Here is a 27,507-nt window from a genome sequence, read left to right as displayed (position 1 = left end):
GGTTAAATGCGGAGGTGGAATTTCCCCGTTTGTTCACGTCTAGGGGTAGGGTGTCTGGATACTTGTTGAGATAGAGGGGTAGGGCAAAGTGTTGGGCGTAAATGACCGTCCAGACACTCCAGAGTAATATGAGAAAGCAACCAAAGAAAACGTGAGAATTTCCTTTGTTAAAAATGACGATAACCATCATATTTAATGGTCCTTTGGTTCATAACGAGCATAGAAAACCACTAACAGTAGCTGATGTCTAACTTTCCCGTTCCGCCTTAAATGGGGCGTCAGGCATCAGAACTGCTGCTCCATTTAAGGCGGAACGGGAAAATTCGAACAAGAATCTGGAGAATATCTGACTTCAGCTTCATCTCACTGAAGAATTCAGGGGGGGTGATAATAAATAATTGCCCCCCTTTTTGAAGGCGTATGATCCCTAAATGTAACTAAAGCCCAGCAGTGAGGAGCTGAACTTTCCCCTCCTCTGCTGTCCCTGCAGACGGGCAGGGTCGCCTACAGAGCGGCCCTGGTAGCTGTTAATGAAGTGATGCTCTTTTTATTTGAGGGTCCCATTTCAGAGGAAGATCTCAGGCACTGCACCTGTAACTCGGCTCCAAGGAGCAAGGGGTAAAAATAAGAAATGGGATTTGGCCTAAATACTGTCAAAAACAGCGGAGTGCCACAGTTTCTCATTTTTGCCAGTTCTGTAAACTGTTGTCCAACCTAGCAACAGTTGCTATGAAACAGTTCATGAACAGATCAACTAAACTTTTGCTATTTAGGTTAAAGTTGTCTTGTGTCCAGTGCAGATGTGGTTCTAACCTCAATTTAAATGGACTTAATTTTCCCTATTGGCGTTTTTCCACCAGGCAGCACAGCGTTAAATCTGAGCCCAGAACTACACACTTAAAAAGATGGTTCTTCAGGGCTTCTTTAAGAAAAGCAGTGGTTTTATTTAGAACTGAGTCCTATATAGAACCATTTGCATGCTTAAATGGTTCTTTGCATGAAATGTTTCATGAGATTGATGGAGAATGTGTTGCATGTGATTCTATATAGCACCAAATAGAGTTCTTCTTTTGTTAAAAGCTTGACGTCTCAGCGGTGGAACCCCCACTTTTTGGTTCTATATAGAACCATTTTCAAAAAGATTGTATATAGAGCTATATACAACATTCTCCATCAACCTGAAGAACCTTTGTACCAAGAAATGGTTCTATACACTTACGAGAGAGGGTTCTTCAAGGGTTCCTGAGTAAAAAAAAAATGGTTTGATACAGAACCATGGACACTTGAGGAACCCTTTGCATGATTAATGGGTTCTTTTGATCATGAAATGGTCCTTCATATTGATGATGAAGGTGCTGAAGATGATGCAACATAGAATCATCTTGCAAAGGGTTTTATTTGGCACCAAAAGGGTTCTGTCGTTCCAATGTCAAACTTGTATCAATAGCGAAAGCCTTTCTGGTGCTACATAGAACCTCTTTCAAAAAGATGTTCTACAGAACCATCAACACATTCTCCATCAATCTGAAGAACCTTTTCACCATGCAAAGAATCATTTAAGCAGGCAAATGTTTCTATGTAGAACTTGTGGTTCTAAATAGAACCCCCCCCCCCCCCATGTCTGCTTCCCACCACATACCAGTTTTCTCATGTGGATCTACAGAGAGACACAGAGCAGCAACAATGAAGAAGCTTCAGCTTCTGATTTACGTTCATCTGCTTTTGATTTTAGGTAAAGAGTCACTGACCGATTCGAGTTAGCTTGTGCTTTTTTAGAAATAGTGGTCAACTGATTCCAGTGTAGTGATACTGTGATGATTGCGTTTGACCAGTCAGTGATTTGCACCATTACTGGCTCCGCCCACACAGTTGTATGTAAAAGTTTGACCATCTTTGGTCAAATGGCATGTTCTGTTGATTTTCTAAGTGAAAATGAACACATGAACACATTCTCTAGAGAAAACGCCTAAATATGGCATTTCAGCTGATTTAATGCACCAATTCTATTTGTTTTTTGAGAGAAAATGCCTAAATGACATTTTAGCTGATTTAATGCACCAATTCTATTTGTTTTTTGAGAGAAAATGCCTAAATGACATTTTAGCTGATTTAATGCACCAATTCTATTTGTTTTTTGAGAGAAAATGCCTAAATATGGCATTTTAGCTGATCTAATGCACCAATTCTATTTGTTTTTTTGAGAGAAAATGCCTAAATATGGCATTTTAGCTGATTTAATGCACCAATTCTATTTGTTTTTTGAGAGAAATCACCTAAATATGGCATTTTTAGCTGATGTAATGCACCAATTCTATTTGTTTTTTGAGAGAAATCACCTAAATACGGCATTTTTAGCAAACTTAATGTGCCATTTCTATTTGTTGAGTTGAAATGGAAAAAACTGAACGCGTACAATAGGTGGTATAACTTTTTTTTTTTTTGTTCTCTGTAGACGAGTGTGTTGACTTTTCACTTAGACAAGCAACAAAAACGTCATTTGGCCAAGGGGGCCCGAACTTTTGCACACGACTGTAAATACCAGCTTGTCACCCCAGCAAGGCGCAGCCAAATTGAGCCGCCTCGTACGGTACGGTTCACTTAGCAGTGGAAATGAGGATGAAATGCGATTTAGAAGTGTATCGCGCTGCCTGGTGGGAAAACGCCACCTGTGCCTTTTTGGCATGTTAATCACGTACAAGCTTGTGGATGAGAAGCAGCAGTAAGGCAGGGGTATGAGTGCAGTACAGTACGCCTGAAGCTTGGCAGGATGATCTTATTTTTATGCTGAAACGTGCATTGAATTGACTTGATTTACAGACGTTCCACATCAGCAAGAACAATATTACACCAAACAGAATAATTGTGGTGATGTAATATCGTTTACCGTTGTGGAAATGCTGTATCGAGTAAATTCAGTGCAGCAGTCTCAAGGCTCACTTTCATTTCTTAATTCGCAGATTGAAATATTCTCTTCTCAGGAGATCGAATGCTCGTCTCCTCCGTCGCACGTAATCTGCTATCATGTGTAAGTGCTTTCTTCTCATGCTTATGTTCTTATCCACGTGTGAGGAAGCGCACTAGAAGACGACAGACGATTAAATTTGATCTATTTTGATACATTCGTTATCTCTATGAAGCTTTCGTCTTTCCCGAAGCTGTTCTAGAGCTCCAACGCCTCTCTGGACCTATAGCACCTGCTGTATTATATTTTTCTGCCATAAGAATGTATATTGTTTACACTGTTCATCTGAAACGAAGCTAAGCAGAAACATAAGAATGACTTGTTACATTTTACCGATTAAATTATTTTACCATCCATATGAATCTGATAATGAATGCAACTCAATTTTCCTGCTCCTCCTTGAAATAAACAAACATATATGAACATGTGATGTTTGTTCTGTCGTTGGCTTTACTTGAGATCAGTGTGAAAAAAGGAAAAGACTGGAGGAGGGTTTTTTTTATTTTTTTCCCCCATTAAGGAAACTTTGTGTAAAATATTCCATGGTAATGTTGAAAAGGCTATTGTTGGTTCTCTGGACGTTCATACTGCTCCATGGAGGTAGAGAGCCAGGAATTTCTTGAAGGTGTCCGGCTGATATCCTGATAAACCAGCAGGAACCTGCGGGCACAAGAGGAGAATACAGTTAGAGAACCCAAACCTAAAAATGTTTTCTATTCCTAACGACTGAAATCTGCTTAGACTACGGCTCATTCACACGTGGTAATGTATCTAGAACGTGCAAAGATTTTTTTTTTTTTTACAAATTTGGTTCCACAGTAAATCAAAACATGACTGGTTGATTCCTCTGTCACTTCCTAATTATGTTGGTTGTTAATCCAAGTGTGAGGCCTTCAGTTCAGCTCCTGAAGTCCTGACCAATGGGAGAGCTCCCTCAGCTGAATCTACCTAGATACCACAGAGAAAACAATCCTGATTGGATCATTTTCCAGTTTTTGTTTCCAACCAAAGTTTAACAATGAAACCAGAGTATTAGTCCAACGCTTGAAAAATCTACAAGCACATTGATTACATTTAATAAAAATTACAGTGATGCATTTTCTGTTATTTACAGAAATCATCAGGTCTTTTCTGAAGGCTTAGAAGGCCCTGATGGTTCTTCCCAGGATCATTCTGGTTCACTCTAATGGTCTTTGCATAAAGCTTACTGGTCATCTAACAGACCTATTAAAACATCACCAAATAAAGTTATTAACCAGGTACCATAAACGTTTTCACTTGGGTATATAGAGACAATAAGCCACGAGAAGCTGTGAATCTTATTTAGCACCAATCCAGCGGCGCCCTCTTCTCACGCTGGGGCTGAATCTCAAACGGCTCCCTGCTCCCTACCTAGTGCACTACGTAGGAATTTAAATACTGGATCCTGCAGCCCAACAGAGCAAAATACAGCTAAGCAATAGTCATTTGATACTCGGACACATCCTCACTCGATAAATGATTCACTGTGTGGCTGTAGAGGCTAGAATTACTAAACGTTCATATCTAGCACACTATTTAGGGAGTACAGAGCCGTTTGGGATTCAGCCCGGGTCTGACGTGACTTCTGACAAACACTAACATGTGAAGTGTGTAATCCACTCAAGTGACTTATGTTGCCATTTTACAGTAAATCATACGGTAAGTACTTCAATTCAAGTCTGTGATATTAATGTTCAGGCTGGTGTTTATCTTTTAGCCTGTTAGCTATCTGACCAGCCTGGTTCTAGTTCAGAACATAAGCTGTCAGCCCCTCATTTTAAATAAAAACTGGGTTCTTACTTCGTCAGTACACCCGGGGGTCCGTGCGAGCAGCATGAGAGTCAAAGATTATTCCATTAACAGCACAAGGGTGTAATAAAGAGTTCATAGGTGTGGGAATATTGTGGATTCGAATGCCGCTCAGCCAATCAGATTTTAGGACTGGAACTATCCACTTCATAAAATGATTTTGTGGTTGTTTTTGAAAAAAATCCATACTAGTATTAAATATTATTTTATTTCACTTTATTTGCTTTGACTAACTTTGTATCTTTTCTTGAGCATTCTTTTGTTTTCCTTGCCTTTCGTGTTATTCTCCTTTGCATTTTGTGTTGGGGCTGCAGAGAACCGGTCCTTTGTCATGTAACGACCCCCAGTGGTCAGCCTATTTCACATCTGGTTATCTATAGCTCCTCAATCTAGCAATGCCATTTGTTGAAGGAGACATCCTGGTTTCTGGTGGGGGAGACTAAATTTCCCAGGTGGGCCTCAAAACCTCTATTTTAATTACAAAGGCAGAGGCAGCCGCCCATCAAGTAGTGGGGTTTTCGGGGTTGTTTAGACAAAGAGACAACTAGAGGGTGTGTTTTCCGGAGTGACTAGAAGTTTGATGGCTGTGTAAGCAGAGTTAGACTTGCTTGGTTGGGAAGATGCGCACTCATTAAATTTCTTTTTCCTCGAGTCTCCACTCCTGTTCTTGTGTGGCCAGCACAAAAAAACAGAAATGCCACTAGGATAAAGCTTTAGAGCACCTACCTGCACAACCTTCTTCTTGATTAGAGGCCGGACCTTGGCGAATTCGTAGAGCGGCTGGTCTGCGTCCACCCACACCAGGTTCTTCACACCACTGTCGGACTCCAGTGCCGTGGTGTTGAGCTGGAAAACCACAAACTGGAAGACACGGCCGTTAGTGGCCACACTCTGCACTACGATGGGCTTCTCCAGGACCTTGGGCTCATTCTGTGAGAAGACAAATGCTGGTTACACTCAGAAACTTCTCTCTGCACTGTTCAGTGTGAAAGAACACGTCTAGCAAAAGTCATAGTAAGGCTATTAAAGTGCATGAAATGCTGGGAGAAGGTCAGAAGATCTCATTTACATAAAGCTGAACTGCTAAACTGCTTGTTCTGAGTTATTACTGCTGTTTTATTATTGTTTATTGTTTATTTTGTGGTACTACTTGTAATGTAACAGGATAATTTATTACATGGTTAGTCTCATAAATTACATTTACATCTGGAATGGACAGGTTTGAGTCTGAGGTCCGAAGAACATTTGTGTAAAACAAGACTGCACACATTCATCAAATTCAAAACACAATAAAATACCTCCTCTCCTACTCACAAACACATTGTCCGAACTGAAGGTTTAAGATCTGTCCTTAAGGACATACAGTACTGTGTCACGGTCAGGTCAGAGACCACCCTTCATTTATTAATTTCCAGTCAAAACAGTCATTATGTTAAAGTTATTAATTGTTCAGGAAATATTTCTGAGGAGATTCGATATAAAATAATTCACATGCATAAGAAAGAAGAGAGTCAATTGAAGATGAGTGGAAAAAGTAGCAGTTTCTGCTACCAATCTGGAGAGAAAATGGGACTCTTAACAACCACCTGGAAGACCTAGTTGACCCCAGATCTGCCCCCATCAGATAAACAGCACTGAAAGCTTTGATCTCTGAGAGAGAGGAGAAGATCAAGCTGCTTCAGATCTGAAAACATCCACAGGAATTTCTGTCCATCCTTCCACTGTGAGAAGACCACTCAGCGCTGTGGGTCTGAAAGGACGTGTAGCTGATCAAGAAGAACCTCACTGAGAAAAGGAGACGGACACATCAAACAAAGAACCGAACGATGGACTGACCGATGGACTCAGAAGACCTAACCAGCCTGAACTTTGGAGGCATGTCTGCAGATTCTTTGAGGAACTGAAAGTGAATCTCCTGAAAAGAATGAAAGCTGGAATGAAGGTAAAGAGTGACTCACTGAATATCTGGAAAATTTTAATCTGAAAAGTGGAGAACTTTGACTTAATAGCCATTTTGACTGGAGATGAAAGGAATAAAGGGTGGTGTCCGGCTTTACCGCACTGTAAATAAATCAATAGATTTTTTTTTACCATCCACATTAAATGTGACTTCTACGGGTGAATGAACACTAAAGGAAGTGAAGGTCTTACTCCATGAAGGGCTCGGGCGCGTGCTAGGGCATTCCCAAAAGTGAACATGATCATCTTAGCCCGGAGCTGCTCGGGGTACAGCTTACGAGTGGTTCCAGCCTCCATCACATACAGAGTGTGAGCGTGAGGGTATGGATAGTCCTCTCTGAAACCTAAACACCAGAAAACAGAGACAGCACACTCTCAGAAATAAAGGCACTCAACTGTCTCCGGGGTATGTACATTTCCATATTACAGTTTCATTTCCTTTTTGGCAGGATTTGCCTCCCATACTGGGGTAGGACCCCTCGTCACTGGGGTGGTCCCCTCAAGGGTCCATCTCAGTACCTTCAGTCAGGGAACATAACTGAACCATCATCCACTGAGATGATCTGTTCTAAGCTGTACTGACTCCACACACCCTGCCTCGCCTCGCCTCCAGGCTTTTATTCTACTGCTCTGTTTTAAAACATTCGGTTATGAAAAGGAACAAATACCAACTTTTCACCTGGAGAAACTGATTTAAGGTTCACAGTTGGACCTTAAAGCCACTGCTGCACCTTTGAGGGAACATTTATATTGTTTGTACCCTTATGAATGAAAAATCTACCTGCACAGATCCTTCGTTTCTAACAGTGGTCTTTCATCTTTTTCTGTGAGGAACATATGAAATAACCCATTTTCAGGGTCTTCACACTGTTCACCTGCCACACATTTATATTACACATAATGCTGGGCTGAACCCGCAGGGAGTAAAAGTGTGGAGGTGCCGTGTCCTTCACTCTGTTCTCCTCCTACATGGCCTGCTGTTAGTGAGTGTGTGTGGGTGTGGGTGTAGAACATTGACAAGCTGCTGACTGGCTACAGCTGCTAAAGAACCCTACACTGGCCACTTGTAATGCAATAGGTCCACCAGACCACTGAGTAACAACATCAACACCACACAAGGGTTAACTGTGGAGTTAGAAAACAGACCACTTTGCTATTAACAGACGTGCTTTTTGTCTTCAACACACACTGAACTAAATAAATATTAATATCTATTAAACATCTAACCCTCTAACCTAATCCTAACCCTGGTCTTAATCTTAGCCCTAATGCTCAATAACTCCATAAGAACCAGTTTGTGTGTGTGAGGTCCTGAGAACTGAAATAAACCCTGATCTCTCAAATGCAGAGCGTAGGTTTTACTAAAGGAAATATAGGAAAACTAACCTGTGGAGTTTTTCTGTTCGTAGACGTGAGCGCACTGCAGGTCGATGGTGGGGGAGATGGGGTAGAAGGTCTCCAGGACGTGTTCAGCTGTTGACTGAACCTCCTCCTGTCCAGCCACCACAGGCAGCGGGGTCATGCTGTTTAAAAGCAGCCCGTTCTGACCACGGATCTGAAACAAATCCTCACCTGAGAGAACACAGAAAAGAGTTACTTGACAAGTCTGACTGCTTAGTTTAATAATTATGTGAGCTCGTATCGCTCTGATGTTGCACTGTAATAATCAGTTGTGAAACACTGTTGATTACAAGAAAATGATGGATATTTATATATATATATATATATATATATATATATATATATATATATATATATATATATATATATATATATACACACATATATATATATATATACACACACACACACACACACACACACACACACACACACACACACACACACACACACAGAGAGAGAGAGAGAGAGAGAGATAGAGAGAGAGAGAGAGAGATAGAGAGAGAGAGGGACCGAAAGAGAGAAAGAAAAAAAAAGAAAGAAAGAAATATAGACAGAAAGAAAGAAAGAGAGAGAGAGAGATATAGAAAGAAAGAAAGAAAGAAAGAAAGAGAGAGAGAGAGAGAGAGAGAGAGAGAGATCACTGTTGTCGGAAGAAAACCTTGTATGACACACTCCAGCCACATGAGGTCTAGCATTGTCCTGCATTAGGAGGAACCCAGGGCCAACCGCACCAGCATATGGTCTCACAAGGGGTCTGAGGATCTCATCTCGGTACCTAATGGCAGTCAGGCTACCACTGGTGAGCACATGGAGGGCTGTGCGGCCCTCCAAAGAAATGCCACCCCACACCATTACTGACCCACTGCCAAACCGGTCATGCTGAAGGTCATTTTGCTGAGAAGTGGTCTGTGGTCCCACCTGCAGAACCACTCCTTTATTGAGTGTGTCTTGCTAATTGCCAGTAATCTCCACCTGTTGTCTGTTCCATTTGCACAACAGCTGTGAAATTGATTGTCAGTGTTGCTTCCTAAGTGGACAGTTTGATTTCACAGAAGTTTGATTTACTTGGAGTTATATTGTGTTGTTTAAGTGTTCCCTTTATTTTTTTGAGCAGTGTGTGTGTGTATATATAGCTCTGTTAATTTACTATTGGATGTTCATGCACTGTTTATTCTGTATATTCTGACAGTTGGTGATTAATTGCTGCATAATGACAAATAGTCATCAAATTTCTCAGAATTTGCATCCCTTGTTATTTGTAGAGCCAAAGCAAAACAATGCCTTCTACATCATAGCCCCAGTGGTCGACTCACCTCTGCTCCAGCTGGCTGCCAGGCTGTATTTATCTGCCAGCATCCTCCTGGCCAGGCCGGGGCGAGTGACCTGCAGCCCTCCGCACAGGTGCAGCAGGTTGTTCAGGAGAGACGGACTGCAGAAGAATAAGAAAAAAACTGGATGTGAAATCATCACACTGTCTAAAACAGAGGAGACAAACACACAGCTGTTCAAAAGGCTGCAATCAGTGTCAACAATCGACATTGTGTTTCAGATAAACGTAAAGCAGGATAGTAAAGATCAGAACCGTGCATGTCGAGCATTTCACACTAATACAGAAGCTGTAATGCATGAAAAAAGAAAAATGAATGAATGAATTAAAATGTTAGTCACGTCCAGAGCTGATGGACACGCCATTTAATTAAAAGCTGTAAAACATCAGGAATTAATTTATAAAATTAATATCCAAAAGGATGAATTTCCACGGTGACTTCATAATAACAGCAACATCGAAAATTAGGTTCAAACTAAATTAATTTCCAGAAAAGTTTTGATGTTATTAATACCCATAATAAATAACAATGAATTTCTAATATAATTTACATACAGAATGAAGCTATAAATAAGATATAATAAAATAAATATCCAGAATGAAGTTCTAATAAAATTAATAACCAGAATTGATGATCCAGAAGTGATGATCACTCTTAAGACTGAGAAACTGAGCAAAATATACTGCATTTATGTAATTATAGTAGAATAAATATCAATTAAAACATCTAAAAATACCACTTAGCGTCTAAAATGTTTAAGACAACATATTAAAACCTCCTAATTCCATTTCTTCAGGTTTATTATTTTATTTTTACATTATTTTAATGTTTATATCGAGTGAACATTTGATAATGAATGGTCCAACAAAAATAGCCCAATAGGACTATTTTTTTTCTCTTTGTAATATAATAACTGACAATACACATCAAAGAAGACATACAAATAACATGTACACTGTATTTCCAAAAGTATTCATCTATCCAAATCCTTGAATTCAGGTGTTCCAATCACTTCCATGGCCACAGGTGTATAAAGCCGAGCCCCTAGGCCTGCAGACTGCTTCTACAGACATTAGTGAAAGAATGGGTCGCTCTCAGGAGCTCAGTGAATTCCAGCGTGGTACCGTGATCGGACGCCACCTGAGCAGCAAGTCCAGTCGTGAAATTTCCTCACTACTAAATATTCCACAGTCCACTGTCAGTGGGATTATAACAAAGTGGAAGTGATTGGGAATGACAGCAACTCAGCCACGAAGTGGTCGGCCACGTAAAATGACAGAGCGGGGTCAGCGGATGCTGAGGGGCATAGTGCGCAGAGGTCACTGACTTTGAGAGTCGATCACTACAGACCTCCAAACTTCATGTGGCCTTCAGATCAGCTCAAGAACAGCATAGAGAGCTTCATGGAATGGGTTTCCATGGCCGAGCAGCTGCATCCAAGCCTTACATCACCAAGCGCAATGTAAAGCGTGGAATGCAGTGGTGTAAAGCGCCGCCACTGGACTCTAGAGCAGTGGAGACGTGTTCTCTGGAGTGACCAATCACGCTTCTCCATCTGGCAATCCGATGGATGAGTCTGGGTTTGGCGGTTGCCAGGAGACGGTACTTGTCTGACTGCATTCTGCCAAGTGTAAAGTTTGGTGGAGGGGGGATCATGGTGTGGGGGTGTTTTTCAGGAGTTGGGCTCGGCCCCTTAGTTCCAGTGAAAGGAACTCTTAAAGCTTCAGCACCAAGAGATTTTGGACAATTTCATTCTCCCAACTTTGTGGGAACAGTTTGGGGACGGCCCCTTCCTGTTCCAACATGACTGCACACCAGTGCACAAAGCAGGTCCATAAAGACACGGATGAGCCAGTTTGGTGTGGAAGAACTTGACTGGCCTGCACAGAGTCCTGACCTCAACCTGATAGAACAGCTTTGGGATGAATTAGAGCGGAGACTGTGAGCCAGGCCTTCTCGTCCAACATCAGTGTCTGACCTCACAAATGCACTTCTGGAAGAACGGTCAAAATTTCCCATAAACACACTCCTAACCCTTGTGGAAAGCCTTCCCAGAAGAGTTGAAGCTGTTATAGCTGCAAAGGGTGGGCCGACACCATATTAAACGCTATGGATTAAGAATTGGATGTCACTCAAGCTCATACGCGTGTGAAGCCAGACGGGCGAATACTTTTGGAAATACAGTGAATATTCAGTCGTAATTTTGCATTTCAAACTTAACCCCTTTATCTGCAACACAAACTTGGTATAATAAGGAAAGAGCACGTATGTATCAAAAACGTACCTTTTCAGATATGGACATTAATTGGTTAATTAAGTTCTATAGGAAATGTCAGCTGAATTCAGTTTAATGGTCTTTCTATATATTGCAGCATGCTGGACTTCAGCGTGGAGAGAAACGATACAGAGAGCAGAGGCCGGCTGATGAAAAGGCCTCCAAAGGGCAGCGTTTCAGAGGGGGCAGGAGGGGTATCAAAGCTTTGGCGAAGAGACTCCCACGAATAGCAGGCTGCCTGGGGGCAAAATTAATTAATAAAGGCTTTACGGAGCGGCCCCCTGCTCGGCCGGCAGACTGCTCTGTGTTTAATGACCGTCATTAAATTCAACACCCTGTCAGAGCAGCGCCGGGCCAAATGCCACTCAGCATATCGAAGAGCCTGAGCCAATTACAGAGACCAGGAGAGCCGAGGAGGATACTAAAGAACCGGTTCTACCCTGTGACAAAGGTGCCACAAGGTGCTCCTGGGTCGTACTTAGAGGTGACAATTTCAAAGTCTTTTTTTAATGTGGTGACGTTGCACAATGTGGTTAAATTATGTCCTAGTTAAACATCATTTTGGCCACAAGGTGGCGCAGTCGTCTAAAATAATACATTGTGGTGGAAAATTATATGCAAAAAGAGCCAAGTTTCATTTTTTTGCAGCACATAATGTTATAATACTAGAAATAATAAGGAGACTTTTCTGCAAATACATAAATAAACACATAAAATCTGTCCCCCCACATCCGGGTTGAAAAACAGTACAATCAAGTTTGTGTGCTCTTGCTTTGGCCCACAGTAACGAGCAGCTTTTTCATAGATAAAATGGGAAATTTCTGCAAAACTCCACCATCAAGATGTAAACAAGGTCATTCAGAGTGCTTTGATATGAAATCGTAGAGTTCACTGTAGAGAAACATTATAACAGAAGTGATAGGAACCAGACGTCCACCTCTGAAAGCTCCCTCTGAAAGTCATGACATTAAATGGTTATTATTAAACTGCCTGATGTCTGAGACACTGTTTTATGGCAGTTTTGAAAAGGGTGTGTCCATATTTTTAAATTCCACTCATGGCGGAGGGACACATGCAGGGAGTTATAAGGAAAAAATAGTCCCGGATTCATTTTGGATAGTAAATAAAACGGCTATATTTGTGCGGTAGTGATGGTGACCCAAGCCAAACTGACTTCGTTTACATCTCAACAACTAAATTATGCAAAAATGTGAGTTTAGTATGTTGCCAGAAAGCCATTTATTGTGATTTGCATGTGAACGCAAAGCCCTTTTCAGCTCAACACTGTGTCTGTAAGCCTTTCGAACAGATCAATGTTTACAGAGAAGGTTCCTCACCAGAACCTCTCTCTGGAAGGCCGGTTTTCTGTGGTGTCCCAGAAGCGGGCGTGTCTGATGGCGTTCTGCACTCGCTCATCCTGATCGCCGATCTGATTGGCCGAATCCTCCGCTAACGAGGCAATCTGCTCAGGTAAGCCTGCGACGAGTTTGGCTTTAGTGAGCCACAGGGCCTGTCGGACACCTGAACAGAGAGAGGAGCATTGATTAGACAAACACACACACACACACACACACACACACACACACACGTATTCCTATCTTTGTGGCGTGTTTCTTGGTCTGTATGTGTGTGTTTATACACTGATGTTCTAGTGTGTGTTAATATACACCAATCATACACGATATTATGTCCTTGTTTCTATGGTCACTGTCCATCTTATCAGCTCCACTTACTGTATAACTGCGCTCTGTAGTTCTACAGTTACAGACTGTAGTCCATCTGTTTCTCTGATACTCTGTGGTCAGGACCCCCATGGACCCTCACAGAGCAGGTTCTATTTGGGTGGTGGATCATTCTCAGCACTGCGGTAACACTCACGTGGTGGTGATGTGTTGGTGGACACAGCAGTGCTGCTGGAGTTTTGAAACACTGTGTCCACTCACTGTCCACTCTATTAGACACTCCTACCATGTCAGTCCACCTTGTAGATGTAAAGTCAAAGACCACAGCTCATCTGCTGCTGCACAGTTTCGTTGGTCATCCTTTAGTCCTTCATCAGCAATCACAGGACACTGCCCACAGGACGCCTGGAAAAACTCCAGCAGAACTGCTGTGTCTGATCCACTCAGATCAGCGCAACAGACACTATTTCCACTGCTTCAGAGTCCAGTGGCAGTGCTTTACACCACTCCAGCCGACGCCTGGTGTTTCACATAATGAACACAGGCTTGTGTGCTGCTGCTCAGCCCGGCCACCACCTGTTCCAGCTCCGTCCCTCAGACCGGCGCTTCAGCCAGATGAGGATCAGGACATCCAGGCTACAGATGAGCTTCTTCCCACAAGCCATCACTCTCTTGAACAGTTAACTACTACATATAAACAATATTACAGCTTCTAAACTGCACTTCTAATTGTACTGGTATACAGTATCACTCAACTCCATCCTCTGGAACTGCCATCTCAACTAGTGTTTTATTCTAGCATCTTACTCACCTGCCATATTACCCCACTTACCTGCCATATTACCCCACTCACCTGCCATATTACCCCACTCACCTGCCATATTACCCCACTTACCTGCCATATTACCCCACTTATCTGAGTGTTCCTGATCCCTTTCTCTGCCACTATACACCCTTTAACTGCTGCTGCACTCAGCACTTTAACTTCACACTCATACTTTGCACAAGGTAAAGGTTACAGGTATGACTGTGTGTGTGTGTGTGTGTGTGTGTGTGTGTGTGTGTGTGTGTGTGTGATGGTAGGAATGCATGTTTTATTTTTTTTAATATTTATTTTATTTTATTCACTACATGTAAATGTTTGTCTGATATTCTGCACTGTAAGCTCCTGTAACCAAAGCCTGGCCAATAAAGCTCGATTCTGATTAAAACCATTTCATGAACCTCCTGATAGACAGTTGCGCTGATGCTGCTTCCAGAGACAGTCTGGGACTCTGTAGTGAGCGATGCAACCGAGAACAGGTGACTTTTATGTGCTTTAGCGCTCAGCGGCCGCGGAATGTGAGATTCCACCGTCTCCCGCTTCACGGTTGAGATGCTGTTGCTCTTACATGTTTCCATTTCACAATAATAGCACTTACAGTTGACCAGGGCAGACCTAGCTGGGCTGGCAATTTCATGAACTGATTTGTGGAAAAGGTGGCATCCTATGACAGCTATGACACAACCACATTTAAACAGCCAGTGCTTGTCTATGGAGACTGCATGTCTGTGACCTGCCAGCAAACAGCTGAACTCAAAATTTAGGAGGGGTGTCCACATAGTTTTGGTCATATAGTGTCTTTGATATCACACCTATTTATTGAAGCTTTCGTTTTCTGACACTTGCAGGTGAATACGTTGTACTTGCCGAGCTATCTGCACTCTTACCCTCCAGAGCGTTGGTGGTCTGGGTGTAGATGTAGCAGGGTTTCTCTCTGTAGAGCTCCATCTGCTCGGGTTTGGGTGATCGGTTCTGTCTCGGGTCCTTCCAGCCCCGCTCCCACGTCGGCATCTCCGGCTTTGCCAAGCCGGGCACATAGTGCATCCGCTCGGCGTAGGAGATCCGTTCCAGCCCGGCGATCTGCGGCACCTCCCGGGGCTTCGGGCGCGGAGCTCGAGCACTCAGACCCGCACTGAGAGACAGACGGCGGGGCACAAACACCCTCAGGTCCTTCACTACAGGACACACCGCGCTACTAACAGCTGCCTGAAACATTTTACAGAGCGTCTGAGCGCAGCTTCGAACAGCTAAACCTGTGGCTTTTTAAATAGTAAACAGAGCAAACAGTCCGCTTTGACATTTATGGTCATTTTCCTTCAGGAGGCAGCCATGCTCCTCAGACACGTGGGTTCGTGCTTCCTCTCCGAGTGACGTCACAGAAACAGCGGCGCGGCTAACAGGCCTGCTGAACAGCAGAGGGCGCCCGCGAGCGAGTCCTCAATGAATGGGAGTGAATGGAGCCCAACGGCTAAAAACGAAGTTAAACTAGTTTCTAACCACTCGCCCAGAACTTTCCTTTCATTTTAGAAACTAGACGGATGTATTTCACTAAAAAAAGAAAGAAAACTCGCCAACATTGTCCTTTATTTCTACAGCAAACGGGGTTTGAGCAGCAGGAGGCGGGCTTTACTGCTAGAGCCTGATGATTGATGGGCGAGCGGAGCAGCTCATTGGCTGTTCGCGCTCACTGACGTCATGGACCTACAAGAGGCGCTGTTTTATAAAAGCTCTTAAAAATATAACAGCGGTGTTAAAACGCTTTATGCTGCTCTGTTGTCAGGAAATTACCGCATTCTTTTACACTAAAAATGTTTAAACATTAATAAACTATGATTTCGCTCAAATGCTCCATATCAACCCATTCATTTTGGGCTCGGGAGCGCCCTCTAGCGTTTGAGAAACCTGAAGACATTAGAGTGGTGATTCTCCTCTCTACAAGTTCTCTGGTAGTATATTAAATTTACTCGATTCAGTTGCGTACATCGTTTCTACATGAAAATGGCAATACATTTTGTTCACATGCAAACGATGAACACATTTAAATTAAAGGTGCGGATTTGTAATCTTAAATGTATTGAAATATTGGCGAGTTTTCTTTGCTTTTTTTGTGAAACACATCTTTCTGCTTTCTGAAATTAAAGAAAGGTTCTGGGCGAGTGGTTAGAAACTATTTTAACTTCGTTTTTAGCCGTTGGGCTCCATTCACTCCCATTCATTGAGGACTCGCTCGCGGGCGCCCTCTGCTGTTCAGCAGGCCTGATTTTTGACATAAGGGGGACAGGCTCCTCATAAAGCGGCTCCGGCCCTTTCCCCGTTGTTATAAGATGACGCAATCTTGTAACACAATCCTTATTGTCCGCCTACGGCTAGCTTGGCTCCCAGCGGTCACACGGAGTTTGTAGGTAAATAAACCGGCTCTCTGGCTCCGCTGCCGGAGGCCGGTGCGAGCTTGTTGAGTCTGGCCATGTCGAGAAGGCGCTGTGTTCTCCGCTGTGAGGGGAAATCTCCGCTGTACGCGCTGCCAAAGGCAGAACCACAAAGAAGCCAGTGGCTGAGGTTCATCTTCCCCTCGGTTCCCTCCACTGTCCCAAACGTCGTGCTGTGCGCCCGGCACTTCACGGAGGACAGCTTCAGGAACCGAGCGCAGTTCAACGCTGGATTCTCGCAGCTCTTACTCCTGAAAGACGGGGCGCTTCCCACTTTGTGTGGCCCGGCGGGAGACTCAGGTTCGCAGCCGGTGAGTGTGCGCTATTTGTGGGTTTGCGGCGTTAGAGTTAACCAGTAAGGCGGCGCTCAGGGGCGGACACGGTGGCTGCAGCCGAGCAGCAGAGCCGGTGCTCAGCTGCAGGCGTCTCGGCTGACTGACGAGGCTAACCTGCCCTGTTGGCTCACTTGTTCTGCATGTTATGAATCCGTACGCAGTAAATACGAGCTCGGACACCGGCTCGGTCCCTGGAGGGGGAACTCTGAGTCGCTGTCGCCTCGATTACGCGTTCAAACCGGGCGAACTGGCCGCCAGTACGACGGACTGCTAACCGCTGACCGTTGTGCTCTGATTAACCACACTGACATTTCTAGGACGGAATATTTAAGCCATTTCTTGAACTTCTTCATTTCACTGACATCGAGACTCGGGATTCAGATGCTTGTCAGTAACACACCGCAGTGTTTATCGGCCGATTCGCACAAGTAGCACTGATGCTAATTCCGTTAGCATCGCTAGCGCCAAGCTAACCGTAAATAAATAAACAAACAAACGAACTCGTAGCGGCTGTAGCTAAAACTCAGCCAGCAGGCGGCTCGGCAGATATTCACATAAAACCTAAGTTACACCACATATGATCCCTTTTAGTCCAGGTTTGAAATAAAAGTCTTTAAAACAATATTTTTTTTCGATAGCGGCCAGGCTAGTTAGCTTAGCATGTTAGCAGGTCGGGCTACTTCAGTGTTGTGGTTCATAAAATAAGCAAAATAAAGCGGCGCTGTGATTATTGCGCTTAATGTAACTTGGCTTGTACGAGTTTTGTAAGTAGTTGGTGGCCAACGTGACTTAAGAGCTCTTATGTCAAAGTCTTAAGTCTCTTTTTTATCCACAACTGTGAGAAATGCGCGTTTGATCCTGTTCTCCAGGCGAATGGGGCCGGTGAGGGAACACAGCCTTCATCCTCCTCCAGTTCAGATCCGTGTCTTTGGCTCATCATCATCATCAGCGAGCGATAGAGACACAGACAGCGAGCGAGAGAGACACAGACAGACAGACAGCGAGCGAGAGAGAAACAGACAGACAGACAGCGAGCGAGAGAGACACAGACAGACAGCGAGCGAGAGAGACACAGACAGACAGCGAGAGAGACACAGACAGACAGACAGCGAGAGAGACACAGACAGACAGCGAGCGAGAGAGACAGACAGACAGCGAGCGAGAGAGACAGACAGACAGCGAGCGAGAGAGACACAGACAGACAGCGAGCGAGAGAGACAGACAGACAGCGAGCGAGAGAGACACAGACAGACAGCCAGCGAGAGAGACACAGACAGACAGCGAGCGAGAGAGACAGACAGACAGCGAGCGAGAGAGACACAGACAGACAGCGAGCGAGAGAGACAGACAGACAGCGAGCGAGAGAGACACAGCCAGACAGCGAGCGAGAGAGACACAGCCAGACAGCGAGCGAGAGAGACACAGCCAGACAGCGAGCGAGAGAGACACAGCCAGACAGCGAGCGAGAGAGACACAGCCAGACAGCGAGCGAGAGAGACAGACAGACAGCGAGCGAGAGAGACAGACAGACAGCGAGCGAGAGAGACACAGACAGACAGCGAGCGAGAGCGACAGACAGACAGCGAGCGAGAGAGACACAGCCAGACAGCGAGCGAGAGAGACACAGCCAGACAGCGAGCGAGAGAGACACAGCCAGACAGCGAGCGAGAGAGACACAGCCAGACAGCGAGCGAGAGAGACACAGCCAGACAGCGAGCGAGCGAGACACAGCCAGACAGCGAGCGAGCGAGACACAGACAGCGAGCGAGCGAGACACAGACAGCGAGCGAGCGAGACACAGCCAGACAGCGAGCGAGCGAGACACAGACAGCGAGCGAGCGAGACAGACAGACAGACAGACAGACAGACAGACAGACAGCGAGACAGACAGACAGACAGCGAGCGAGACAGACAGCGAGCGAGACAGACAGACAGCGAGAGAGACAGACAGCGAGCGAGAGGGAAAATGCATGCGTGACTGCCTGAAATCTGCAAATCTGCTCCACTTTAATACGGTAATCAGTTTAAAATGTAAACTGACGGGTTTTAATATTTCATGTTCTCGGAGTAACAGTGATGTAAGCGAATGCGCAGACGTCTTTAAGAATGTCAACATTGAAGAATCATCCATGTTTTTTTTCCCCCTTTGTTTATTTATTTTGTTTGTTTGTTTTGGTTCATAGTGCCCCATCAGCAGTGCTGAATTGCTGCATGTTGCGTAGATGTGTAAATCTTCGTCAAATTAAAAAAGAGACTGCACATTAAAAAAAATTAATTAAAGATTCTGGGTGATGATCTGCCAGAGTATACAGCTCAGCAGTGACCTGCTCTGAACCCCAGATCTTTACACGCCCAGCCAGCGTATCTTCCCATCTGTACCACCTCACGGTGGAGAAGGAGAAGGGTTCATCTGCCTGTCAATGATGGGGAATAATCTTAAAAATAGATAAATAGTCTTGTAAATAGTGACCCTGCAAGATTTCTAGTCTTTGCAAAATCATAGTCTGTGACCGAAACCTGTGACATTGTCTTTAGATGTGAGAGGGTGACCGACTTTAGTCTTTCAAAAGTCTTTTCAAAACAGCAACAGTGATGGGCACCTAAAGAACACCGACTGCGTGCCTCATCACAAATAAAGAGCAATCCTGGTTCATTGGATTTAGTGCAGCAGTGTGTGTGTTAAGCAGTGAATAAAAGCCATTGTAGTCATACTTTTTCCAACTTATCAAAGCTCAGAAACTAAATATTGTGAGGCAAATTGTGTGTTGTGACAATGTTTTGAAGTATCGTGATGTTATTTTTCCATATTGCCCACATACACACACACACACACACACACACACACACACACACTTTCTAAGCCGCTTCTCCCTCAGGGTCGAGGGGGGTGCTGGAGCCTATCCAGAGATACTAGAGAGGCTGTGTTATACTGGGCGGTATTTGTCCAGTTAATTGTGTCATTAATAAAGAAAAAAATCAGTGACTGAGGTAAGAGTTACACAGATGTGCTGGGTATTGTAGTGAGGGAGCACTTGAATAAAAAAAATAAATGATATTGTGGATTTTATCCAACTGATGAGGCTGAGGGATGCAATGCTGCAATTAGACAGCATAGCATGTTAAACACCGATTAAACATTTAACACTAATTTTAGGCCTGAATTCCTCTTTATACCTTGCCTTCTCTAGCACGTCACTCATGGACGGCCCACTGATACTACCCCCATCCCTGTGGATGCCAGGGCCGAGACTGCAGCCAGCAGACCCCGCCGACAGAAACGGTATGTTTTTATTGCCTTGCCTCCTCTATAATAATAATAGTAGTAGTAATATTCAACTATCGATATTGTGTAATTCTATATGCAATAAGACTGAAGTCTTGTAGATTTATATGCAAGTTTAAATCTTATAAGCTGGACACCAGTTGTTTTTTTTTTTTTTTTTTTTTAGATGCTTTGTTTAGCATTTCAAAGATTTTTAGATACTGTAACTGTGTACTGTAGATTATGTACCTTAATGATGTATTTGCAGTGATTTTTTTCTCAAGGTATCTACCCGTTACCTTGATTACCACTTTTCTAATATGAGGCGTTCTAGATTATTGTTATTAGATCTTCATTTTCAGTGATCTAATGAAATATTTAGTCAGTCAGAATCTTCTAGGGCCCTGTTCATCAATATAGACACATCTAACAGGTGCACTGCTTCACACTAATTAGTTGAAAGCTGTGAAATTGATTGATACTGATACTGTATAAATTATACATTTATCTGCATCAGATTTTTATTTATATATATATATATATATATATATATATATTGGGGTGTGTGTGTGTGTGTGTGTGATGTGTGTGTGTGTGTGTGTGTGTATAAAAATTGTAAATATATAATAAAAATTGTTTTAGGTTTTTCATTCTAAATAGTGATTGCAAAACTTTGAATGGTAGTTTTGAACGGTGGCAGTTTTACTGAAATTTTCAGCAAATTTTAATAATGTAATTTAAACACCAGGGCACAAAATCTGTGATAATTAGAAATGAATGAGTGATATTTTGCCTTTCCAGGCATTGCCCGGCCCCAGTTTCCCTTGGGGACGTGAATCATCACAAAGACACCATGGTGTGGCTATCCAGTGCTACAGCTACTGGTGAAGCTCAAGAGAAAACTGAAGAATCAAAAGGTACGTCTGCTTCCCTACATCAGTGAAGTATCAGCACCTTCAGGTCAGGGAATCTTTCTGAATCACTAGCCATGTTTACCTGCAGCCTGATAATAATCAGTGCAGGACCAGTATATTTATTAGATGTGCTCCAGCAATATGAGCCGGGCAGAACTCTCAGATCATCAGGAACTGGTCAGTTAGTGCAGCCTAAGGTAAAAACTAAACACGGAGAGGCGGCATTTAGCTACGCTGCTCTGAAATGGAACCAGTTGACAGAGAGCATCAGAAGAGCCCCAACACTCGACACTTTTAAATCCAGAATGAAAACCTTCCTGTTTGAGCAGGACTTTAGCTCAGTTTAATCCACTTTTATCCTGTAACGGCACTCTTATCCTCTTTCATTTAACTTCTTTATATCTATTGTTTTAATCATGTTTCTTATTTTTATTCTAATTTTTTATCTCCTTCTTTTAAATTTGATTAACTTCTTTTAAATCTGTTGTTTTAATTATTTTTTAAAAAATGTTTAATTTACATAAATTTTATTTTATTTACTTTAATTACATTTTTCTGTATTTTTTCATTTGTAAAGCACTTTGAATGACCGTTGTGTATGAAAGGTGCTATATAAATAAACTTGCCTTGCCTTGCCTTGCCTTCAAAACGATTTATTTCACGTGTAAATCATTACAGAACAGTGCAGTGAACTGTAAATGGTTTAAATGAGCATAAAGTTTGTGCTCAATATGAACCTCCTCCAGCCACACAGACGACATCAACGCCACGGTCAAACTCATCCCATACTGGATTGAGCATGTCTGGTCACTGAACTCACGGCTCTTTCAGTGCGATTTCGGAGATCATCCAGTGCTTTGGAACCAACGACAAACGCTCTGAGCTGTTGGAGCTTCACGGCCCATGAAAATCACACTGCACAGTTATGACTGATTCACTCTTATTGACGTGGAGAGCGCAGAACGCTTTCTACTCAGGGGTCGCATCTCCTCGCAAACCGAAGGGAGCCGTCTTCCACTGACAGTCACAATTGGATTGTGATTGGTTCCTCACAGTTGGAAAAATATGGCGTGTTGAAATTGGACGAATCACTCTGTATAATGTGAATTATAATATATTTTTGCAGTAAGTTATACATTTTCTCTTTTTTGTTTCGTTTTCCAGGGCAGGCATGTATGCAGCAAACACACGGTGAGACAAGCATGTTGACTGAGAACTTCAAAGGAGGCACAAGAACAGTGAGAAAGCAGCAGGAAGAGGCTGAAGCCCTTAAAAAGCCAAAGCAACAGGAGTGTTTAACACCTGATAGAAGCTTATTAAATTGTGGGCGTCTGACGCCTGAAGCAGTTCACTACAGCACTGTTCCCAAGTACTTTGAGTACTGCACAGGATTTTCCTACGACCAGTACAACCACCTGTGTGCCTTTTTTGGACTTCCCAGGAGCGCACACGCCCCACAGTCTGAGGTGCCGCTTACGTTTCTGAGGTCAACTAAGTCGGTCAAAAGCATGCCGCTGCGCGTGCAGTTCTTACTCGTTCTTATGAAACTAAGGAACAACTTCGACGTGAAAGATTTGGCGTTCAGATTTCAGATCGATCCTCCAAGTGTGAGCATCATTTTCCGCTCGTGGATCCCTTACTTATATAACAAGTTAGGTCAGATACCCACATGGCCTCACAGAGACATAATCGCTTCCCAGATGCCCACAGACTACAAAAACGAATATCCAACAACGTTTGCGATCTTGGATTGCACTGAGATTAAAAGTTATTCCGAGCACAAGTCGGCGGGTAAATGCCTGATAGCTTGCGACCCTCGCGGGTCCGTGATGTTTGTGTCAAATCTGTTTGGTGGATCCGTGTCTGACCGGGACGTGTTTAATCAGTGTGGAATTACAGCACAGCTTAAAAATCTCATCATGTGTGGCTACCTTCATAAAGGGGACGCACTGATGGCACAGAAAGGCTTCCTCCTCGACACCGATGTCAAGAAACTAGGGCTCAAACTTGACGTGTCCCCCACTGCAAAATCGAGGACACAGACTTGCAGCATGGGCACACAAACCACCAAGACCGCGGCCAAGCACAGGGTGCTCGTCGATAGAGCAATAGGCAAAATCAAGAAGTTCAAGATTGTGTCAAACAGGGTTTCGCACACGGGACTGAAGAACATCAATGAGATCTGGTTTGTGGTAAGCATGCTGTCCAACTTTCAGCCCCACATCGCTTAAAAATTGATGACTTGTGCTGACCTGGTAGCTTGGAGCACTTTCTAAATGGGGATCCCTCTCGCCATACTTATGGCTACAAAGGAGGGTTATTGAGTTTCTGAGATGTGCCTCAGGAAGGCCATGTCCACGGAGCTGAACATCTGAGGGCCATAAGTAACTTCAGTCTCAAAGAGGAAAAAAACAAGAGTCTCTAAAACTGAAGAATTACCAAAGGACAGAGAGAATGGGACTCCTGTCAACCATGGTAGACCAACAAAACTGTCAGAGAAACAGTACTTTCATCTTCTAAAGAAGGAACCTCAACACTGTGGGTGTGAAAGGATGCGCAGCTGTCAAGACGAAGAAGAAATGGACAAAAAGATGATTTGCTCTAGAACATCAAAACTGGACATCTGGACGGGTCTGAAGGACTGATGAGGCTAAATTTGTAATGCGATTACTTGAAACCTGCACAGAATATGTTAAACCAACTTCTGAGACAGAACTTTGGAGGTGCAGAGAAATATGTTCTAGAAGGCAAAGAATGGACACACCAAATACTGAAGCACACTGTTAGAAATGAAGGTTCTCTGCAGGTACATTTTTCGTTTATTAAGGTACAAACAATGTAAATGTTCCCTCAAACTGCCAGCAGTGGTTTAAGGTCTGATTGTGAAGCTTAAATCAGTTCCTCCAGGTGAAAAGTTGGTATTTGTACCTTTTCATAACCGAATGTTTTAAAACAGAGCAGTAGAGTAAAAGCCTGGAGGCGAGGCGAGGCGGGGTGTGTGGAGTCAGTACAGCTTAGAACAGATCATCTCAGTGGATTATGGTTCAGTTATGTTCCCTGACTGAAGGTACTGAGATGAACCCTTGAGGGTCCCACCCCAGTGACAGTTTACCTTTATGTCTGAGACGGTACTGTTAAAAGAAATTGTATTAGGTGGTTGAGGCTTCAGTGTAATTTCTGTGTCATATGTTTCCTGCTTTTTATATATATATATATATATATATATATATATATAAAATATTTTACACATAGACACTGAAAAATTTGTAACTTGAACTTAATGGCCATTTCGCCTGGAAATTAAATAAATAGTGCCCTCTTGTTTTGAACAGTACTGAATGTCAGTCACTGATTTCCCTATAAGACAGTCAGTGCGTTTATAAGCACTCAATAAACTAATCGTGATCTGATTTCTGCTGTTTATCTGATTATTTGAATGGTCATGTAATCAGCACACTCTGAATTTTTTAGACCGGATGAAGGTCTGATTAAGAACTCTGATAAAGAGGCTGGATTTTAGCCCAGTAATCAGATTTCTCAGTGCTGTGAACTCTTACTGTGATTTTTTTCAGATTTCTCAATCTGTGCATGTGTGAAAACAGACGGCTGTACTGGAAATAAGCGAGCAGCGTCGCCGTGAGACGGCACAAAATACATGCTTGATGAAATGACGGATTTAAATATTCCTCATCTTCTAGATGACGTTCGTATTTTCAGGTAAAGTGGCGCAATGTTTTAAAAAGGAAAAAAAACACGAAGCCATGAAGTTTGCTTTATATTACGTTTACGTCACTTCTGTGAGTTTATTGGCTGCAATGCAGAAATCTGATTACTGTCTGACTCTTGTAGACCCAGAGTTTTCCCCCAATATCTGAATACTCAAGTGCATGTGAACACGTTGATCAGATTGTTGACAAATCTGATTTTCTGCAGTTATAAAATTATTAAGTGTATTTAAATGCACTCATTGTCATAAGCTACGTTCACATTACAAGCCTCATTGCTCAAATCCGATTTTATTCAAATCCGATCTGACACGACGGTTCACGCTCGTTTAGGTAAGTGGCTCAAATCTGTCATTGATGTGATGAACCAGTGTCCTGAAACGAGCCGCATGAGCTCGTCCTACTCAGTAACGTCATGTGACTGAATCACCGCATCATCAGCACAAACTAACGAGCAGAACGAGCTTCGCTGAGAAGATCATTAACTCTGATCAGCTCTCAGCTTCGTTATTAGAGCCAGACGAAGGAGGAAAAGGTGAGACGAGCTGCTTTTCCACCGTTTACAGGCTTTAACGTCTGTTCGGCGCTGTCGCCACGGTAACGCTGAATGATGGGGCAGCGAAAAAAAGCGCATGAATTCCGATCACATTAAGGTCACATGGCCACAAATCGGATACGTATCCGATCGAGGACCACATACAAAAGTGACTCCGGTCAGATTTGAAAAGATCAGATTTGTGTTCACACAGCCCTGAAAACACCAGATCTGAGTCGCATTAGGGCAAAAATCTGATTCGTACCACTTCAGCATAATGTGAATGTAGCCTTATTGTCCTGGGTGTGTTTGTGTTGATATTTATAGCCAGTTTAGATGTTTTTATGTTTGAACCAAAACCAGAAAAAGCATGAAAGCAGCATCAGTGATGTTCGTGGTCCTACATCTGTTCCCTTACCTCATTGCTGTCTGTTAATAAAAGGCAGTACATGCTGGTATAACCATCATTAACATTTCATGCTGGCTTTCTAAACAGTGTCATGACAAGCCGCCGGCGTGCATTCGATAGTGTTCATTAATATGTAGAGGAGAAGGTGCGGGTGGCCCTCGGATCAGGTTCCGCATCCAGGCCTGGACGGAGGCTGTGGCGTTGTGTTGCACTCACAGGCTTTCATTCAGGAGTTTGACACAATTCCTGTTCTTTCGCACTCGCTTGTCCACGGCCGACTGTCACAGCTGTCACGGTATGGAGTTAAGGATCGCCTTCGGCTGCCTTCAGTTGCTGTATGTTTTTGGAAAGGCTGCTTCCAAGAAAGGTAAGACTGTTACAGAGATAAAAAGGAAAGGCTTTCTTAATTAAAACTGCTGTATAAGCGGTTTAGGGCCCCCCCAAGCCACCAGGGGACCCTCTGAGCACATAGCGCTTATTTACACTGATCTGGCCTAACGTTCTGACCACCTCCTCGTTTCTGCGCTCACTGTCCACTTTATCAGCTCCACTTACTGTATAGCTGGTCTCTGTAGTTCTACAGTTACAGACTGTAGTCCATCTGTTTCTCTGATACTCTGTTACCCTGTTCTTCAGTGGTCAGGACCCCCATGGACCCTCACAGAGCAGGTACTATTTGGGTGGTGGATCATTCTCAGCACTGCAGTAACACTGACGTGGTGGTGGTGTGTTAGTGTGTGTTGTGCTGGTCTGAGTGGATCAGAGACAGCAGTGCTGCTGGAGTTTTTAAACACTGTGTCCACTCACTGTCCACTCTATATCTACAAGGTGGACCGACAAGGTAGGAGTGTCTAATAAAGTCAGAGAGTTTGTGTTGGTCATCCTCTAGTCCTTCATCAGTGGTCACATGAATGCGTAAATGGTTCGCTACCTTACAGAATGGTTCTAGATAGTACTATACACGTTAGAAAAAGATGGTTCTTTAAGGGGTCCTTAGGTAAAGAAAATGGTTCTGTACCTTTGCATGACTGACGGGTTCTTTGCATAGATGAAATGGTTCTTCAGACTGATGGAGAATGTGCTGAAGATGTTTTTAAATTGGTTCTATATAGAACCAAAGAGGGTTCTTCTACTGTTACGATGTCAAGTGTGTGTAACAATAACGGAGCGCTTTTATGGTCCTATGTAGAACGCTTTTCCAAAAGGTTCTGTATAGAACAGAGCTTTTCACACCAAACCACTCTGAATGAGTTTGTTTACATCTCAGCCATTTACTCATGCAGAAATTTTGAAAAATCGGTGGAGTCCCCCTTTCAGACAACCAACTGTTCAAAAGCAGTCCTTACTATAAGCCTGTGTTTCTTTACACACTTAAAAGATGGTTCTTCAATGGTTCTTTCGTAACGAAAATGGTTCTGTGTAGAACCATAAACACTGAAAGAACCCTTTGTGTGATTAAAAGTTTCTTTGCGTCATGAAAGGGTTAATCAAATTGATGGGGAGTGTGTTTTATTTAGTTCTAAATAGCACCAGAAAGGGTTCTTCTACTGTTACACTTAAAAAGATGGTTCTTTAAGGGGGTCCTTTTCATGACTAAAAGGTTCTTCAAATTGGTGGAGTGAGATCCATCAATCAGAG

At 43.2% G+C, this 27,507-nt stretch overlaps 3 protein-coding genes across 4 annotated transcripts in view; 2 read left to right on the top strand and 1 right to left on the bottom strand.

The window, feature by feature from the left end:
* Positions 1 to 3,389: 3,389 nt before the first annotated feature.
* On the bottom strand, positions 3,390 to 15,628 carry mrpl37 (mitochondrial ribosomal protein L37). Its single transcript, XM_017712262.2, has 7 exons — positions 15,151 to 15,628; positions 13,096 to 13,279; positions 9,469 to 9,584; positions 8,138 to 8,323; positions 6,944 to 7,095; positions 5,519 to 5,722; positions 3,390 to 3,622 (listed from the first exon to the last, which is right to left on the bottom strand). Exons 1-7 carry the CDS (start codon positions 15,476 to 15,478, stop codon positions 3,545 to 3,547), a joined length of 1,248 nt encoding a protein of 415 aa, XP_017567751.1. The 5' UTR covers positions 15,479 to 15,628; the 3' UTR covers positions 3,390 to 3,544.
* Positions 15,629 to 16,541: 913 nt separating this feature from the next.
* LOC108436052 lies at positions 16,542 to 24,102 on the top strand. 2 transcript variants are annotated; one of them, XM_017712263.2, is made up of 4 exons: positions 16,542 to 17,000; positions 20,213 to 20,304; positions 21,088 to 21,203; positions 22,365 to 24,102. In XM_017712263.2, the coding sequence occupies exons 1-4, from the start codon at positions 16,728 to 16,730 to the stop codon at positions 23,429 to 23,431; spliced, it is 1,548 nt and encodes a 515-aa protein (XP_017567752.1). In that variant the 5' UTR covers positions 16,542 to 16,727; the 3' UTR covers positions 23,432 to 24,102. The 2 variants fall into 2 exon arrangements, with proteins under 2 accessions (XP_017567752.1, XP_017567753.1); XM_017712264.2 differs by lacking the exon at positions 16,542 to 17,000 and adding an exon at positions 18,890 to 19,039.
* Positions 24,103 to 25,508: 1,406 nt separating this feature from the next.
* cdcp2 (CUB domain containing protein 2) overlaps positions 25,509 to 27,507 on the top strand; it is an 11,875-nt gene continuing 9,876 nt past the window's right edge. The window contains exon 1 of the mRNA XM_017712265.2: positions 25,509 to 26,236. Coding sequence (XP_017567754.1) covers positions 26,167 to 26,236 — 70 coding nt within the window. The 5' untranslated portion in view covers positions 25,509 to 26,166. The remainder of the gene's footprint in view (positions 26,237 to 27,507) is intronic.

Source organism: Pygocentrus nattereri, chromosome 19 (genome assembly GCF_015220715.1).
Source record: "Pygocentrus nattereri isolate fPygNat1 chromosome 19, fPygNat1.pri, whole genome shotgun sequence".
NCBI lineage: Eukaryota > Metazoa > Chordata > Actinopteri > Characiformes > Serrasalmidae > Pygocentrus > Pygocentrus nattereri.
This window is presented reverse-complemented; position numbering and strand designations above follow the sequence as displayed.

Bases quoted from the DNA above. Each gene is read 5' to 3' on its own strand.
- LOC108436052 (XM_017712263.2), top strand. From the start codon at position 16,728: ATGTCGAGAAGGCGCTGTGTTCTCCGCTGTGAGGGGAAATCTCCGCTG. The intron at 17,001-20,212 runs GTGAGTGTGCGC...TGCCTTCTCTAG, and splicing joins GAGACTCAGGTTCGCAGCCG to CACGTCACTCATGGACGGCC. The intron at 21,204-22,364 runs GTACGTCTGCTT...TTCGTTTTCCAG, and splicing joins GAAAACTGAAGAATCAAAAG to GGCAGGCATGTATGCAGCAA.
- mrpl37 (XM_017712262.2), bottom strand. From the start codon at position 15,478: ATGTTTCAGGCAGCTGTTAGTAGCGCGGTGTGTCCTGTAGTGAAGGAC. The intron at 13,280-15,150 runs GTAAGAGTGCAG...CTCTCTGTTCAG, and splicing joins GACCACCAACGCTCTGGAGG to GTGTCCGACAGGCCCTGTGG. The intron at 3,623-5,518 runs GTAGGTGCTCTA...TTGTGCCCGCAG, and splicing joins TCAAGAAGAAGGTTGTGCAG to GTTCCTGCTGGTTTATCAGG.